General features: G+C 32.5%; 1 protein-coding gene across 1 annotated transcript; it reads right to left on the bottom strand.

Moving 5' to 3' along the window:
* Positions 1–7,498: 7,498 nt before the first annotated feature.
* LOC142543271 (nuclear/nucleolar GTPase 2) lies at positions 7,499–14,244 on the bottom strand. The gene is made up of 11 exons (XM_075650432.1): positions 13,928–14,244; positions 13,553–13,686; positions 13,301–13,430; positions 13,004–13,161; positions 12,505–12,606; positions 12,311–12,415; positions 11,590–11,718; positions 10,678–10,818; positions 8,813–8,913; positions 8,432–8,489; positions 7,499–7,904 (listed from the first exon to the last, which is right to left on the bottom strand). The coding sequence occupies exons 1-11, from the start codon at positions 14,160–14,162 to the stop codon at positions 7,632–7,634; spliced, it is 1,566 nt and encodes a 521-aa protein (XP_075506547.1). The 5' UTR covers positions 14,163–14,244; the 3' UTR covers positions 7,499–7,631.
* Positions 14,245–15,849: the final 1,605 nt, after the last annotated feature.

A 15,849-nucleotide genomic window follows, 5' to 3' on the forward strand; every position in this document is an offset into this window, starting at 1 on the left:
TTACTGAAACTGATTTGAACAAAAGCCTATTCAGTTGGGTGGTTAAGAGAAGATAGACTAAATGATAAATGAACGCAAGAATGTTAATGGATGTTCGGAGAATTCAATACTCCTACGTCACCCCTTCTTCCTCAAGGAATGTTTGTACTAAAAGACTTTGGTAATTACAAGTAATTTGAATTACCCACTTCAGTTAGAACTTAACACTGTTTAACTGAAACTCTTAGTGAAACTGAAACTAAGGACTTAGAGCACTAGAGTTCCTTGCTCACGGCTTATCTAATTTACATAGAGGAATTTTGTGCATCAATATGATCCTTGAAATGACCAGATAAATAAGAAATCGTTTTGTGCTTCTTCTTTAATCTGATTGTAATATTTCTACTAAAAGATTTGGATTTTACTTTCAGTCGAGGATGGTCTTTTGGCTGGTTCAATTGTCAGGATCGAGACAGTAAATTTAGAGAGGGTGAATAAATTTTCTTTAATAGTTTCGATTGTGTTAACAATTTTGAAACTTTCTTCTTTTCATTAGAGTTTTCAGCTAGTCTATCAATGTCAATTGTGCGGAAGAAAACTTACAGAAATTGATTTGAACAAAAGCCTATTCAGTTGGGTGGTTAAAAGAAGATAGACTAAATGATAAATCAACGCAATAATGTTTATAGATGTTCGGAGAATTCAATACTCCTACTTCACTCATTCTTCCTCAAGGATGTTTTATACTAAAAGACTTTGGTAATTACAAATGATTTGAAATTACCCACTCTTCAGTTAGAACTTAATATTGTTTAACTGAAACTCTTACGCTGCGTTTGGTATGTGTGATGGGATAAGTAAATGATTAGTAATTAGAATCATTAAAAAATGAGATATATTGATTAATAGTATGGTGAGATAAATAACATGGTGTTTGGTATGATTTTAAAATAATGGATTAATTTTGTAAATTTTATTGTAATGACCAAAATGCCACAAGTGCTAATTAAATATATATTCTTAAAATAATTGGATAGATAATTAAATATTTATAATTATAATTTACATTTATTAAAATTAATTTAAATATATTTATTAGAAATAAATTTGTAAATATACATTTACTTTAATATTTAAAATAGCAATAATATTTTGAATGTCAATGTAAAATAAAGTTTAGAAATAATTACAATATTATTATTTTTTTAAAATAATTATAAATATTCTTAAAATAATTTGATAGATAATTAAATATTTATAATTATAATTTACATTTATTAAATTTAATTTAAATCAATAAACAAAATAAATATTATTTTCATAAAAAAATTAATTAACAAGATTAAAAATTTAATTTAAGATAGATTTGTATTACAATTTATTTTCTTTAAAATGATTGAAAATAATAAAAATATATGAAATTAGTTTATAAAAAAATATAATAAAAATTTAAATATTATATTAGTTATTAAAATTTCACTAATTGTAATTTTCATATTATATTGAAGAAGACAATTCAAGGGTATTATGGTCGATATACAATCTTATCATGATCACTATTCAAAAATTATACATTATCACACATTTGAGGAGGGATATTTAATCACACAAATAACATGAATAGTGCGGGATTTCAATCATAATCAAGGGTCTGCAGGTTAAATAAAAAATGAACCAAACTTGATATAAGGGATGATTATTTAATAATCATTCCCTTATCATGGCTACCAAACATAGCCTTAGTGAAATTGAAACTGAGGACTTAGAGCACTATAGTTCCTTTGCTCACAGCTTATCTGATTTACATAGAGGAATTTTGTTGCATCAATATGATCCTTGAAATGACCAGATAAATAAGAAATCATTTTGTGCTTCTTCTTTAATCTGATTGTATATTTCTACTAAAAGATTTGGATTTTAGTTTCAGTCGAGGATGGTCTTGTGGCTGGTTCAACTGTCAGGATTTAGACAATAAATTTAGAGATAGTGAATAAATTTTCTTTCATAGTTTCGATTGTGTTAACAATGTTGAAAATTTCTTCTTTTCATTAGAGTTTTCATCAAGTCTATCAGTGTCAACTGTGCAGAAAAAGACTTACTGAAACTGATTTGAACAAAAGCCTATTCAGTTGAGTGGTTAAGAGAAAATAGACTAAATGATAAATGAACGCAAGAATGTTAATGGATGTCCTGAGAATTCAATACTCATACGTCACCCCTTCTTACTCAAGGAATGTTTGTAGTAAAAGACTTTGATAATTACAAATAATTTTAAATTACCCACTTCAGTTAGAACTTAACACTGTTTAACTGAAACTCTTAGTGAAACTGAAACTGAGGACTTAGAGCACTAGAGTTCCTTGCTCACGACTTATCTAATTACATAGAGGAATTTTGTGCATCAATATGATACTTGAAATAACCAGAAAAATAAGAAATCGTTTTGTGCTTCTTCTTTAATCTGATTGTAATATTTCTAATAAACGATTTGGATTTTACTTTCAGTTGAGGATGGTGTTTTGGCTGGTTCAACTGTCAGGATCGAGATAGTAAATTTAGAGAGGGTGAATAAATTTTCTTTAATAGTTTCGATTGTGTTAACAATGTTGAAACTTTCTTCTTTTCATTAGATTTTTCAGCTAGTCTATCATTGTCAACTGTGCGGAAGAAGACTTACTGAAACTGATTTGAACAAAAGCCTATTCAGTTGGGTGGTTAAGAGAAGATAGACTAAATGATAAATGAACGCAATAATGTTTATAGATGTTCGGAGAATTCAATACTTTTACGTTACCCCTTCTTTCTCAAGGAATTTTTGTACTAAAAGACTTTGGTAATTACAAATGATTTGAAATTACCCACTCTTCAGTGAGAACTTAACACTGTTTAACTGAAACTCTTAGTGAAACTGAAACTGAGGACTTAGAGCACTAGAGTTCCTTTGCTCACAGCTTATTTGATTTACACGAAAGAATTTTGTGCACAAATATGATCCTAGAAATGACCAGATGTATAAGAAATCGGTTTGTGCTTCTTCTTTAATCTAACTGTAATATTTCTGCTAAAATATTTAGTTTTTACTTTCAGCCGAGGATGGTCTTTTGGCTGGTTCAGCTGTCAAGATCGAGATAGGAAATTTAGAGGGAGTGAATAAATTTTCTTTGAGTAGTTTAGATTGTGTTAATAATGCTGAAACTTTTTTCTTGTCAATAGACTTTCAGCTAGTCTATCATTGTCAACTGTGCGGAAGAAGACTTACTGAAACTGATTTGAACAAATGTCTATTTTGTTGGGTGATTAAGAGAAGATAGACTAATTAATAAATTATAGCAAGAATATTTATGGATGTTTGGATAAATTAATACTCATATGTCATCCATTCTTTCTCAAGAAAGGTTTGTACTAAAAGACTTTGTTAATTACAATGATTTGAAATTACCCACTTTACCTAGAACTTAATACTGTCTAACTGAAACTCTTAGTGAAACTGAAACTGAGGACTTAGAACACTAGAGTTCCTTGCTCACAACTTATCTGATTTACGCAGAAGAATTTTGTGCACCAATATAATCCTTGAAGAAACCAGATAAATAACAAATCGGTTTGTGCTTCTTCTTTAATGTGATTGCAATATTTCTGCTAAAATATTTGGCTTTTACTTTCAACGAGGATGGTCTTTTGGCTGGTTCAACTGATCTCATATATAGTCTCAATCTTCAATGGTAACTTTTACAAAAATATCCGTTCATGACTACAAATGTATTTGTTGATGATTTATCGTCTTTTTGGTAGCAGGTGACTTTTGACAAAGAATGTCACTCTAATCGTTAACACTGGTCGGTATAGACAAAAAAATTTATGAATTTAGGTTTTGATTCTTAATCACTGATCGAAAAGTCTTTGAATCTATTTTGTAAAAAGTGATTGCCGGTCGGTTTGAATTAAATCGGAAGTCCCTTAATCAGTTTGGTCAATTTGGGCTAGCGATCGTTAGGTTACTAATTTTGGTTTCTGCTTGGTTAGTGATCAGTTATGTTATCTTTTTATCGAATACTAAAACTAAATGTTCCAATAGCCACATTTAGAGTGAAAACATTGTCAGTTGTTGTATGAATTCGATCTCATATTTTACGAGACATAGAATAATTTGTTGAAATATATTTTCATGTGATTGTGATTCTTCAGGAACCACATTATCCACTTCCGATTCATTTATTTCTTTTATTATATCATGTAAAATTGCTTCTTCTAAAGATTTAAATTCTTATTTATCTTGTATTTTTCTCTTTCGAGGTATGATATCCTTCGAGCCAATTGGTTGACCACGTTTTTGGCGTATTTTAGATTCGTTTGTGGGTAGGGTGATACATGGTCACTCATGGACATCAATTTTCAATGGAGTATTTTCTATTTGTATGTGTGATTTCGTCACATTTTTCGTATTAACAAAAGTATCTGGTAATTGATTTGAAGTTATTTTCAAGTGAATGATTATTTCAACATCTTGATCACATTGACTGTTTCGGAACATAATGAAATAAATTTTTATCATCCCAACAAATTTTTCATTGTTCTTCATTATACAACTTTGATCCCTCTAGTCCTGAAAATTTGTTTCCATCAAAGTGTCAATTTGCAAATCTTGCAATAAACAAGTCATCAGTTAGAGCTCCAATATCTAATAATGGATGGTGAATCATATCTCACATAAATTTCAAGCCTACGTTGTGGACCCATTTTGGTTCGTTGTATAGGTAAGATAGGTACTTATGCTGCACAACCAAATATTCAAATGTGGGAAACTACAGGTTCTCTATCATATACTAGTTGCAAAGGTGATTATTGGTGATAATTAGTTAGTCTTACACAAAACAATGATGCAACGTGTATTATGGCATGACCCCAAACATAAGATGATAGTTTTGTTTTCATGAGTAGTGGTATAGCGATTAATTGCAACCATTTAATAAATGATTATACAAGTCTATTCTGTGCATGGGCATGGGCAACTGAATGCTCTATTGAAATCCCGATTGACTTACAATAGTCTTCAAATGCTTACGATTTGAATTCAACAGAATTATCAAGACAGATTGCTTTGATTGAGTAATCTGGAAATTGAGCTCGTAATTTAATAATTTACCTAATAGTTTAGCAAAAAGAATGTTGAGATGATGAAAATGTCACTACGTAGTTGATGCATCAATCAATACCGTGAAGTATTGACATGATCCACGTGGTGGGTGTATAGACATACAAATATCTCCATGAATTCTCTCCAAGAAAGTTGGAATTTCAATATCAACCTTAGTAGGTGAAGGTTTTATAATTAATTTGTCTCGTGAACAATCCACACATGGAAAATCAACATGCAAAAGAATATTCTGGTTCTTTAAATGATGTCCACATGAATTATTTATTATTTTTCACATCATTGATGTCTCAGGATGACCAAGTGGGTTTTGTTATAATATGAAACTTTTCTTGTCAACAAACGTCTAATTTGTAACAATGTTTGCCTCCACTACTTTTATTATCATGTAGTACATCCTATAAAGAATTCCACGTAATTTTTTTTTTTTTTTTTTGCTTATGGCCAGATATAATAGATGTAATTCAAAATGTTTAAAAATAGATGCAAAATTTTAACAAGTCATAATTCCAAGATAGGTTTGTAAATGAAACACTTTATTAAACAAATCTCAAAAGAAATAACTATAATCGAAAAAAATATTGAACTTTGAAAAGACACTAAATCAAATGGCCATTATTCCATTCTTTCTTGACAGCATTAAGAACAACTTAAATGTAAACTGAACTTTGAAAAAAAACATTAGAATCAACATTAAATTATTCAATTTTTCCTATCACATCACACCACCAATCAAGTGATCAATATTCACACATGTATTAGCAAAGAAATAAAAATAACATCCAAGTGAGTTATATCAATCAAACCAACATCATCAACCAAATTTGTCTCTATTTTTCTTTTTCTTTGATCGAATTTTGGTATAGATCTTTTTTTTTTTGAGTCCATGCTCACGATATTGTTGTTGCATTGACACATTTGACTGAAAAGTGGATAAAGTATTTTCAAGAAAATCTTGATCGATATAATCGTCTCCACAAAGTTTGAGCTTGGAACTGATCTCGAATATTGCGAAGTTATAATCGCTTACAGATTTGAAATCTTGAAGGCGAAGATGGATTCATTCATAATGGGTTTTTGGGATCACGGTGAGATACTCAACTTTCAATCCATCATCGAGATGGTGACGAATAAAAATATGTGCTTTTGTGCGATCTTGCAGGGATTCTTTGTTTCCTTCTTTTTATCATATCTTCTAAATTCTTAAAGACGAGATGAATTTCGACATCCTAAATCAAATGCTTCAAAATCAAGTTTGATGATATTTGTCATAGCGACTGCTATAAAGAAAAAAAGATATAATTAGAATAATCGCATTTATAGAATACAAATGTATTATTATTGGTAAAAAAAAAAAGTTAAATGACATAACAAAATATGCCAGGGCAATCAAGATCTAGTCAAGATTTTACTATGTAATTTTTTATTTTTTATTTGAAATTTCATAAATCTGTTATAGTAAATTATTATTTAATTTATCTAAAGAATAGTTCTAGTCACGATTTGTTCAAAGAAAATATAAATAAACATGGAAATATTAAATAGACTTGCGGTGTTGCTATAGTTATTAATTGATAAACCTTAGATCTTTGATCCATATTCTTCTGTAATATTAATAAATCTTAAACATTTATATTTTATTCCTAGCTCTGTCAATACTATCAACATAAAATCATGTTGTGCCAATTCAGGAGCAATAACATAAAACTAAATGATGTTTTTCTTCAAAATTTGTTCTGTTTCGAGAGCATCGATAAATATTGTGTTACTTCATGAACATTAACATAAAACTACAATTAATTTAATAGTGGAAAAATACATAATTAAATTATCTCTTATTTCAATTAAACACCCATATTTATTGGATAGAGAGACTAGTATATAAAAATAATATTACAATCAAATCATTTATCGAAATATCATCGTTATATAACATCGTTGAAAATATATGTTAATTCTTTTTCTAAGCTGACGGTACCACCCACCCCCTCAAATTCTGACGAAGCACGAACTCTATCGTATCAAAAATTAATTGTTTTCAATGAACTGATATATAAATAAAATCAATTTAAGATTAAGTATTATTTTTTGTCTTCCCCATTTTTTAAAATTATTATTTTACTAAGATATTTTTATATTCTGGAATGGATTATTGGTCTAATCATGTGGATAGATGCAATTCTCTCTCTCATCTAAAGATTTACTCATCGAATAATGAAAATCAAAGATCAATTATACCACACGTATTTTCATAGTAGAAAATGTGGCATTACACGTTTACGAAATTGTTTTCACGTAATAACCATAATATTGTGTCATTAAAAAATGTTACTTTAATCTTGATATGATCACAAAATACAATAAATAAAATTTGTAAAAATAACTATCATACCCAAAAGCATCAGGCTGAAAACTTTGCGGCAAAATTGTGCTTTCCCATTCATATTTGAAAAGAATACAACACTAACATCGAAGGCCATAACACTAAAAGGGGTGGAAGCTACTGTAACGTCTCACCCGTCAATTCCTTCTCACTGAAAAGATCTTTTTGAACTGGAATGTCTTGCATCTGCTGAGATGCAGTAACATCTGCTATAGCTCTTCTAGCAGCACTCGTCTTGTCGTCCTCGTCTGCTACCTGGTCTTTCACCGCTTCACCATCTTTTTGCTCATCATCTTCTTCCTTGGGAGGTGGAACGAAAAATGGTATTTTACCTCTCTGCCAATCGTGGAGAACCATCTTAGCTGCCGTCATGTAGTCGGGTTCGCCGCCCTATATAACGAGATAACTTTAGCACCAGACAGCTATCAGAACATAACTGCCAATAAGTTAAAGAAATATTGTGGTGCTTGTACGCGATTTCTACTTGTTTATAAGCTGATCAACAATATTCTTTTGCAACTTGGTAAATCAATTTTGCTAAGCGGCTTAAGATTCCCGGTGAGTGGCGGTCAATTGTGGCAAAGAAGATAGCATTTAACCTTGGTAAAAGTTTGAGCCTTCATGGTTTTAAGATTGTTGATAATAGCTAAACATTACTATACCCGACCACGGTCTCTTGGAACTGTGATCGAAACTGGTTCTGGCCATAACTGAACCGAAAGTATATTTTGAGCCGTTTGGTTCCAATTCCACCTTCAATCGGAACCAAGCCCATTGACCGGTCATAGAACCATAGTCAAGCTAGGCATGACATCAAAGTCACAAAGGATGCGCCCAGTACACATCCAAGCCCCAGAGGACAAGACTGCCATCCAGCAAGAATTTTTAGAGAAATATAATCTCGAATTTGGCATTACCTTCAGAAGTTTTCCAGTTGACTTGCATAGCTGAACAAGAAAGTCATTTTCATCCTCCCTGAAAACAAAGAAGGGTGTGCGGAGTTTCATATTTAAGAGGTTAATGAAGTTTTAAAATTTCCCACATAGTTTTTCTTTCCCACAACATGACTGTCCCTTATATCCCCATCAAAGAATAACTATACAGACACATTACAGAACTAAAGAACATGATAGCATAAACTACGAGGGAGAGTAAAGAGAGAAACTTCGATATGATTTGTTGATGAATACTAGTTGTTCTAGTCTGATGGCATATAATTAAACAAGCATATTATTTGCAAGTTTTGTATAATAATAAATACTATTTGTTCTAGTCCAATGGCGTATAACTGAGTGTACCAGTCGCTTATCTTGTATGCTCTCACAAGGTGCTCCTTTTTTACACGTTTAAGAACTTCACCGATATGCTCAGAGGCGTCCTGTAAATTTGTCACGCGTACCTGGAGAAAATAAATCGACATCAACATTTGACACAGGAGGCATATGGAAAGTATACGCTTTTAAGAGTTATAGTATACAAACATTAGAAGGATAGAACATAGATCTGACATATTCGAGCCACTGCATGTTTGTAAAAGGATAAAATCTTCTGGAACTCATTTCATTCAAATTACATGATTTTATAAAAGGGAATTGTTCCTGGGGCAAAAAGTGTGCTCATGCAGAGGGATGTCGGTGCAACTAAAAGACTATCTATCAACTAACTTCAACAAGCCACAACGAGTTTGGAATTGAAAGATTCGAATGAAACTGGAAATAAATATTGTATTTCATAGAATATAAACCAAACAATACCCTATTATGTAGGTCGAAATGTGGCGTTTGGACTATTGTTCAACCTAAAATAATTTGAGTTACAACATAATCATCAGTTATAACTTTAAAAAAACGACGAGCTCTTGATCCTATAATTGTTCGTGTATTTGATGTCCATGTTATAAGTTTTTACAATTATGAGGAGGATTGTCGTGGAACAACAATTGTTTCAATTGATAGTGCGATCAAAATATTTTGCTGGGACTGATAGATGGTTTAAAAAAACCGAGTTATACTATTACCCCCGGTTACTAAAATGTCAAATTCTACATCCTACAACAATCAATGTTACATCACAAATTCAACATATTCTTGCATCACATGACCCATACCGTCAATAAAATATATTCTCCCAAATATAAAACCAGATTATATATCGCATTCTACAATGCAATTTTTCAGAGGCATGTTTCCTTAAATAAGCCAAACATGTCCCCCAAGTGTTTGTAAAAAAAACCATTTCATCTTAATAATTAATCATTAGGAAAACTTGAAACCAATAGTTCATCATCTTGTATATTTCTTAAGAGGGTTAATCATATATGGTTGTAAATGGATCAGATGGATGAGCTAATAACCAAAATCGAACCTTAATAAATTCCTGCATAAATAGCCTGCCTGGGGTCAATCGACCCACACATGCCCTGGTCAGGTTTCTGGACATGATTGGCAGCTCTAATACTATGAATAAATAAACTTTTAGCTACACTGAAATCCAACTGAAATAGCAGGACCTGAATATTCGATGGACTACACACACCTAAATGGGAAAAAATAATGAGTTCATTTCAAAAACTCAAATCGTCTCCTAAACTGCAAACCAGAAGGATCTGTATTTTAGATTAAGGACCATAGACAGCAAAAAGGAAAAGAGTAAATAGCTAATTTCAAAAGCTTATATTGTCTGTCAAGTCTTAATGTACAAACACCTCCCGTCTGTCCCCCTTCCTTGGGCACTAAAAAGATGGAGTGCTATAACTAAACTAGAGAGAAGTAGAGATGATGGGAATTATTATTTCTAAGCACTTCAAGGACAGTATTACTTCTAAGTAATAGGGCTCGAACACTTAGCTTTTTTGAAACTATTTTTCTAATACGGTTGTTCTATTGTAAATCTAGTCAGTTAAGTTACAGCAACAACGATAATCTCATCTGTGCTGACCAGTGGCTCAAACTTCATTGATAAAATTCACATGTTAATTGAAACCAAAAGATGAGAAACTCTTTACCCATGTAATTTGATTTTTAACAGTAAGCAGATTTATTTCCAATTAATTTGTTTAAGCGAAATCATACGTATAATCAGCTCGTCGTTGATTTGAGTCAAGTCTGTTACAAATAAAGCACCAACATAAAAATGATTTGATGACTTTCAGAGTTGAACTTACCACACCCTTCAAGACCATATCCGAATCAGTATCCTTGTTCTGATAAACAACACCGGGGCAATCAATAAGAAAGATCCTCTTTGTAAGTGTTATGTATTGCCAAACTTTAGTCTCTCCAGGAATAGGTGCAACCTTGCAAACCTAATCATTCAAAAGATATAAACAAACAAAGAAGATTCATCACACCACTCACCAACACAAACCAAACATACCATAATCATTCACATCATCATAAATGAAAACAAGAAAAGCAGTCCTCCATTAAATCAAATGGAGCGTGTAAGTTGAACAGGAAATCGAATTAGAGATATCATTGACTGATGGGCGCTCCAATAAGCAAGTAAAATGAGACCTTTATCAGTTAAGAATGAAGAAAATGGCAACTGAATTAGCAAAACAAAAGGCCCACAACTTTTATAGTATCCTGTGCAAATGTCTTAAAAAATTACATATTCAATATGATGTGATCAAGCGAACATTCATGAGAGGTTGATAGAAAGGCAAACGTTAGGTGAGTGAAACAAAGCAGAAAAACTTTTCAACCATGAAATAGCCAGATTTACTCAAAGCAACGAATGAAAACTAAAGAAAAAAAGATAATCAGGCAGGTTGTGATAAACTAATGTCTCCAAAACTAAGCTCATTCCTCTGACAGGTAAATCAAATTATGCGCTATCTGGTATCAGAACTCATACATAATAGAGGCACCATGAAGCTGTGACTCTTAGCAAATAGTGTACTCTAATAAGCCCAGTCCTAGGCACATGTTCCGAAAGCTCAAGAAAAAATGATCAAGTAGATTCTATAGCAAAGGGTAAAAGAATGACAAATAACTGTCGTTAAATCAAATCACAATATAAAAGTGCAATCAATACCCAATTTTGAAAATGAGACAGCATAAAGAAAAGTTACATTTTTGGTACGAAGAGTGTTGATAACTGATGATTTTCCGACGTTAGGGTAACCAACAAATCCCACAGATATAGCTTGCTTGTCGCTTTTTAAACGGGAAAACTGTCTCAACACTGAGAGAAGGGCACCCTAAAAGTGAGATAAAGTTGAAATTTCAATTCAAGTTAATAGATTTAAAATGATATCAGAAAGCTGCATAAATAACCACTCCCACAAACAGAATATTAGAGGTGCATTCGGACGTTGCCATGAAATTGCTCAGCGGAAATCTATTATGCACATGTTATTTTGATGCATGGACTGACTAATGCTTCTCTTTCGTTCCTTTAAACCCAACCAAAACATTGAAACAATATTTGATCAATTGTATGAATTTGCATTACCCACAAATCATATACAACTATAAAAAAAACTCTCGTTGTATAAATAAGTTTGTTAAAGTTTCATCTATTCCAACCTATCATACCATTTATAAAAAAAGTAATGATAACAAACAAGCCTTAGGGAAAGTATGGACCATCTACAAACTTTATTTATACTTAAAAAGTGATACTGCTTTCAAACGAGCAACAACCAAGTGGCCCTGCACAAGTGGGCTGCATGTCAAGATAGGGCAGGAAATGAATGATTAACGAGAAAAATTTTGGGGGGGGGAGGGGGGTGTGTGCGGGGTTTGTTTGCATTAGTTCTTCACAGGAACTTCAGGTGATAAATGGCATACCTTGCCCATTGATTTGTTTATGCTTGCATGAAAAGCAAGAGAAGGGTAATCCTTGGACAGAACTCTGAGCCATCCTTTTGTTGCCCAAGTTGGAATTAAATCACACTGAGACGAGAGATGTATCTCAACATAGAGAGCCTAAAATAATTAAGGACAAATGTTACCAAGAATGGCGAGGTTGAATAGGTATAAACCTTGTTTAATAACAGAATCATGTGTTTATGCTTGCAATGCTCATTCAGGTGCTTCTCCAAATGATAGCACCTCGTGCCTTGTGGATCTCTTGCATCTAAAACCTGCCAAAGCAACTCAATAAGTGACAAGTGCCAATAAAATAATGTTCCAATGACAGAAAATATAACAAGAGTCAACCCGAGTTATAGCACCAGCATGTGTACTAAAACGCAATTGAAGAACTAAATTACACCAGAAAAAACACAAAATCGAAAGGATACATGTCTGTTTTTATATTTGTAGTAAGGACCATCACACTGCTTCAAAAAAAATTATCTCTTTTAAACATAGATAACAGTTACCATCCAATACCAGTTAACATGCTTTTATTTAATCCAGGTCAAATATTGGATATTGATATCATAAATGAGACACACTTTAGAAAATGCAAAAAATTAGTAGAAGAGTAAATTCATTGGGAGAAAGCAATAAGAAAAAAGATGTTATTTGCCTACTTACCTGGACAACAACATCCGAAGAGTCTATCACTTTGTACAGCTCTCCCCATATGCGTTTGCTTTGACCTTTTTCAAACATTGTGTGTCGGACAAGATCTCTGAATCCATCTTCACCTGCTTCAGCAGGTTCAGCAACACTTTGTTTTTCTTCAAATGTATCTGTAAAGAAGACTTCATGCATGATTAGGAATGTGTTGAGTTGCTGAAAAAAATCATAACCAATAGAAATAAGCATATCCTTTAAGTCGGATAGAGTGAAAGACCTGAAATATCCTAACATGTCATGACTAATACTAACCTTGAGAACCACTGGCCCTCTTGACCAATGATTCATAATCTGATGCCACCAACACTGGCCGTTTCCTTTTTGTCTTGGGACCAAAACAATCGGCAAAAGGCTCGTTATCAAGAAGATGAACTCTCGCTTGCTTAAAACACATTTACAAGAGAAGGATAAATTCAGCATACAAAAAACTCAAGCAAGGAAACAAATAGTAATGTCTGATAATCATTGTAAAAATAAAGGAGATGCGTGTATTGTTCTCCAAACCTTTTGATGGTCATTTAAAAGGGACATAGGCAGTTTTCTTTCTTTTAAAAGAACATTGTAGTTGCTCGAAAGCCGATTCTGAAGCTCCTCCCGGAAATATTCAAGCTCTTTCTGATTTACAACACGGGTATTGCCTGTGAAGAAAATGCAACAATAAGACTATGCTACAGCACCTTCGTTTTCCTTTCTGAACAAATACTATCCCCACTAACTTTAAAGTACAAAAAACAAATTTTCACGTCTACTTTGTCCCCAAGATTTTCTCGGAAGCAGCAAACCATGTGTAGCCAAAAATTCAACTTCAATGAAGTAAAAATTTATTGAGAATCACGTGGCTAATGAACAGATGACTAAAGTAGAGGCAATAGAACACACCAAACCAGCGGCGATCAGGCATAATCCGAGTAGAAGGCAAATCCTTGGACTGCAAATCGTGCTTCAGGATTTTCCCCTTGGTATTGCGCGTTGGCCGTGTGTTGTACATCTTGAGCCGCCGCACTGTGGCGGCGCTCCTCCCATCCTTAGCTTTGTTATTGTTCCTGTTAACATCAAGCGAATGCTTCGGCTTCCCCGAGACATTAACCGACCTTTCTTTGGTCTTCTTCACCATTTTCGTAGCTCACAGCGAAGAGAATATTCAGTACTTGCCGTCACAACCCTAGGGTTTTAAAGCATGCATTTGAACAATCAATTGGGCCCGTTTTGTTTTACACCCGAACCCGAATTGTTATTTATATTTTAATTTTAAGATCTCAATTATACCTCAACAACTTAATTTTATCTAGGGCCGGGAAAAATACCGAAATATCGAAATACCGAAAAATTGTACCGAAAAAAATACCGAACTTACCGAAAAAATCGGTATACCGAACATTTCGGTACGGTATCATACCGTACCGAAATTTTCTGTATCGGTATCAGTATGGAATATTTTTTTTTTCGGTATTTCGGTATGTACCGAAATACCGAAAATAATTTTTTATTATTATTTTTTTTAATTTAAGTTCGGTATACCGACAAAATTTTCGATGTCGGTACGGTACCGGTATGAGTTTTTTCCATACCGAAAAAACTTCTAGAGCATCTACTTCTCAAATAAGAGAAGAGATAGAATCTTCTATAAAAGATACAGTAGAAGAATTAATTATTAATCAAAATAATATTATACATCAAAGTAATTTTGAAAAAGTTAGGGAAACTGATACAGTTTCAGAAATGGATTTTACTATTTAATGGATAAAAAATCAAAAATTAATTTTACTAAAAGATCTCCTCCTAGAGCGATGATCGATGCAGAATTTTATCAACCCAAATGGAAATTTTCGGAGAACGATATTTTTAAAGTTTCTCTGAACAAGAATTTGAATATATGTTACATAATTTTATAAATACTGTGAAAACTAAAATAAATTAATACATTTTGTTCTTGGGTTTTTTAAACATTTATTATAGATTATATTTTTTTTCTTGAAAGAAATGATAAATTTTATTCTGGACAAATTCAAAAATCCGTTTATCCTCCTCAGCAATCTTTTATTATAGAAAAAATAATAAACTTTTGAATTTCACTTCTTTTTCAAAATTATTTGATAATTAGGGTTTCTAGATGCATTTCGCGCTCGAACGAGGAACGGAGACCAGAGAATATTAGAAAAATTATTTTTATTACATGATTACTTTTTATTAATTAATATAAGGTGTTTTAAATGTATTTTTCAAGAAATGAGTTTTGTTGGGTATTTTTATCCATCAGACCATATTTTTCAGCGGTACGCAAATTTTATCGTAACGGAGGACTTTTTGAGGGTTCAGGTATTATTTTTAAAAACTTATCAAAACAAAATATTTTTCGGGAGTGTGTTTGGACTTAATGGGCCTACTTTTAAGTTATTGGGCTTAACTTTTGTTACTTTTTAAATGACCATTTAAGGTCCATTTGCACCTTAGTTAACTATTTAAATAATACTTGATCGCCGCTAAACCTAAACCTAAGCCACCAATCAGCCGACACCTTCCCCTCCACTCAGAATTCTCTCGATTTTCAGCACCCATAGCAGCAACCCATCGGCCAATCACTTTTCTTGCACGGTATATTCTCCGGTGCTTCCCTGACACTCGTTCTTCGACGTTCTTGCGTAGAATTCTTCAAGGCACGCATGTAGCTCTCATTTTTCTCTCATACACGCCATTATATACTGGAATATTTGTGTTGTGTTTGGAAAATTAAAGATCTTTCTTGTGGTGATGTTTTTGGCTTCAACTGACATGAATCTTGCATGATATTGTCATATACTCAC

The sequence above is a fragment of the Primulina tabacum genome, chromosome 4 (assembly GCF_025594145.1).
Source record: "Primulina tabacum isolate GXHZ01 chromosome 4, ASM2559414v2, whole genome shotgun sequence".
NCBI lineage: Eukaryota > Viridiplantae > Streptophyta > Magnoliopsida > Lamiales > Gesneriaceae > Primulina > Primulina tabacum.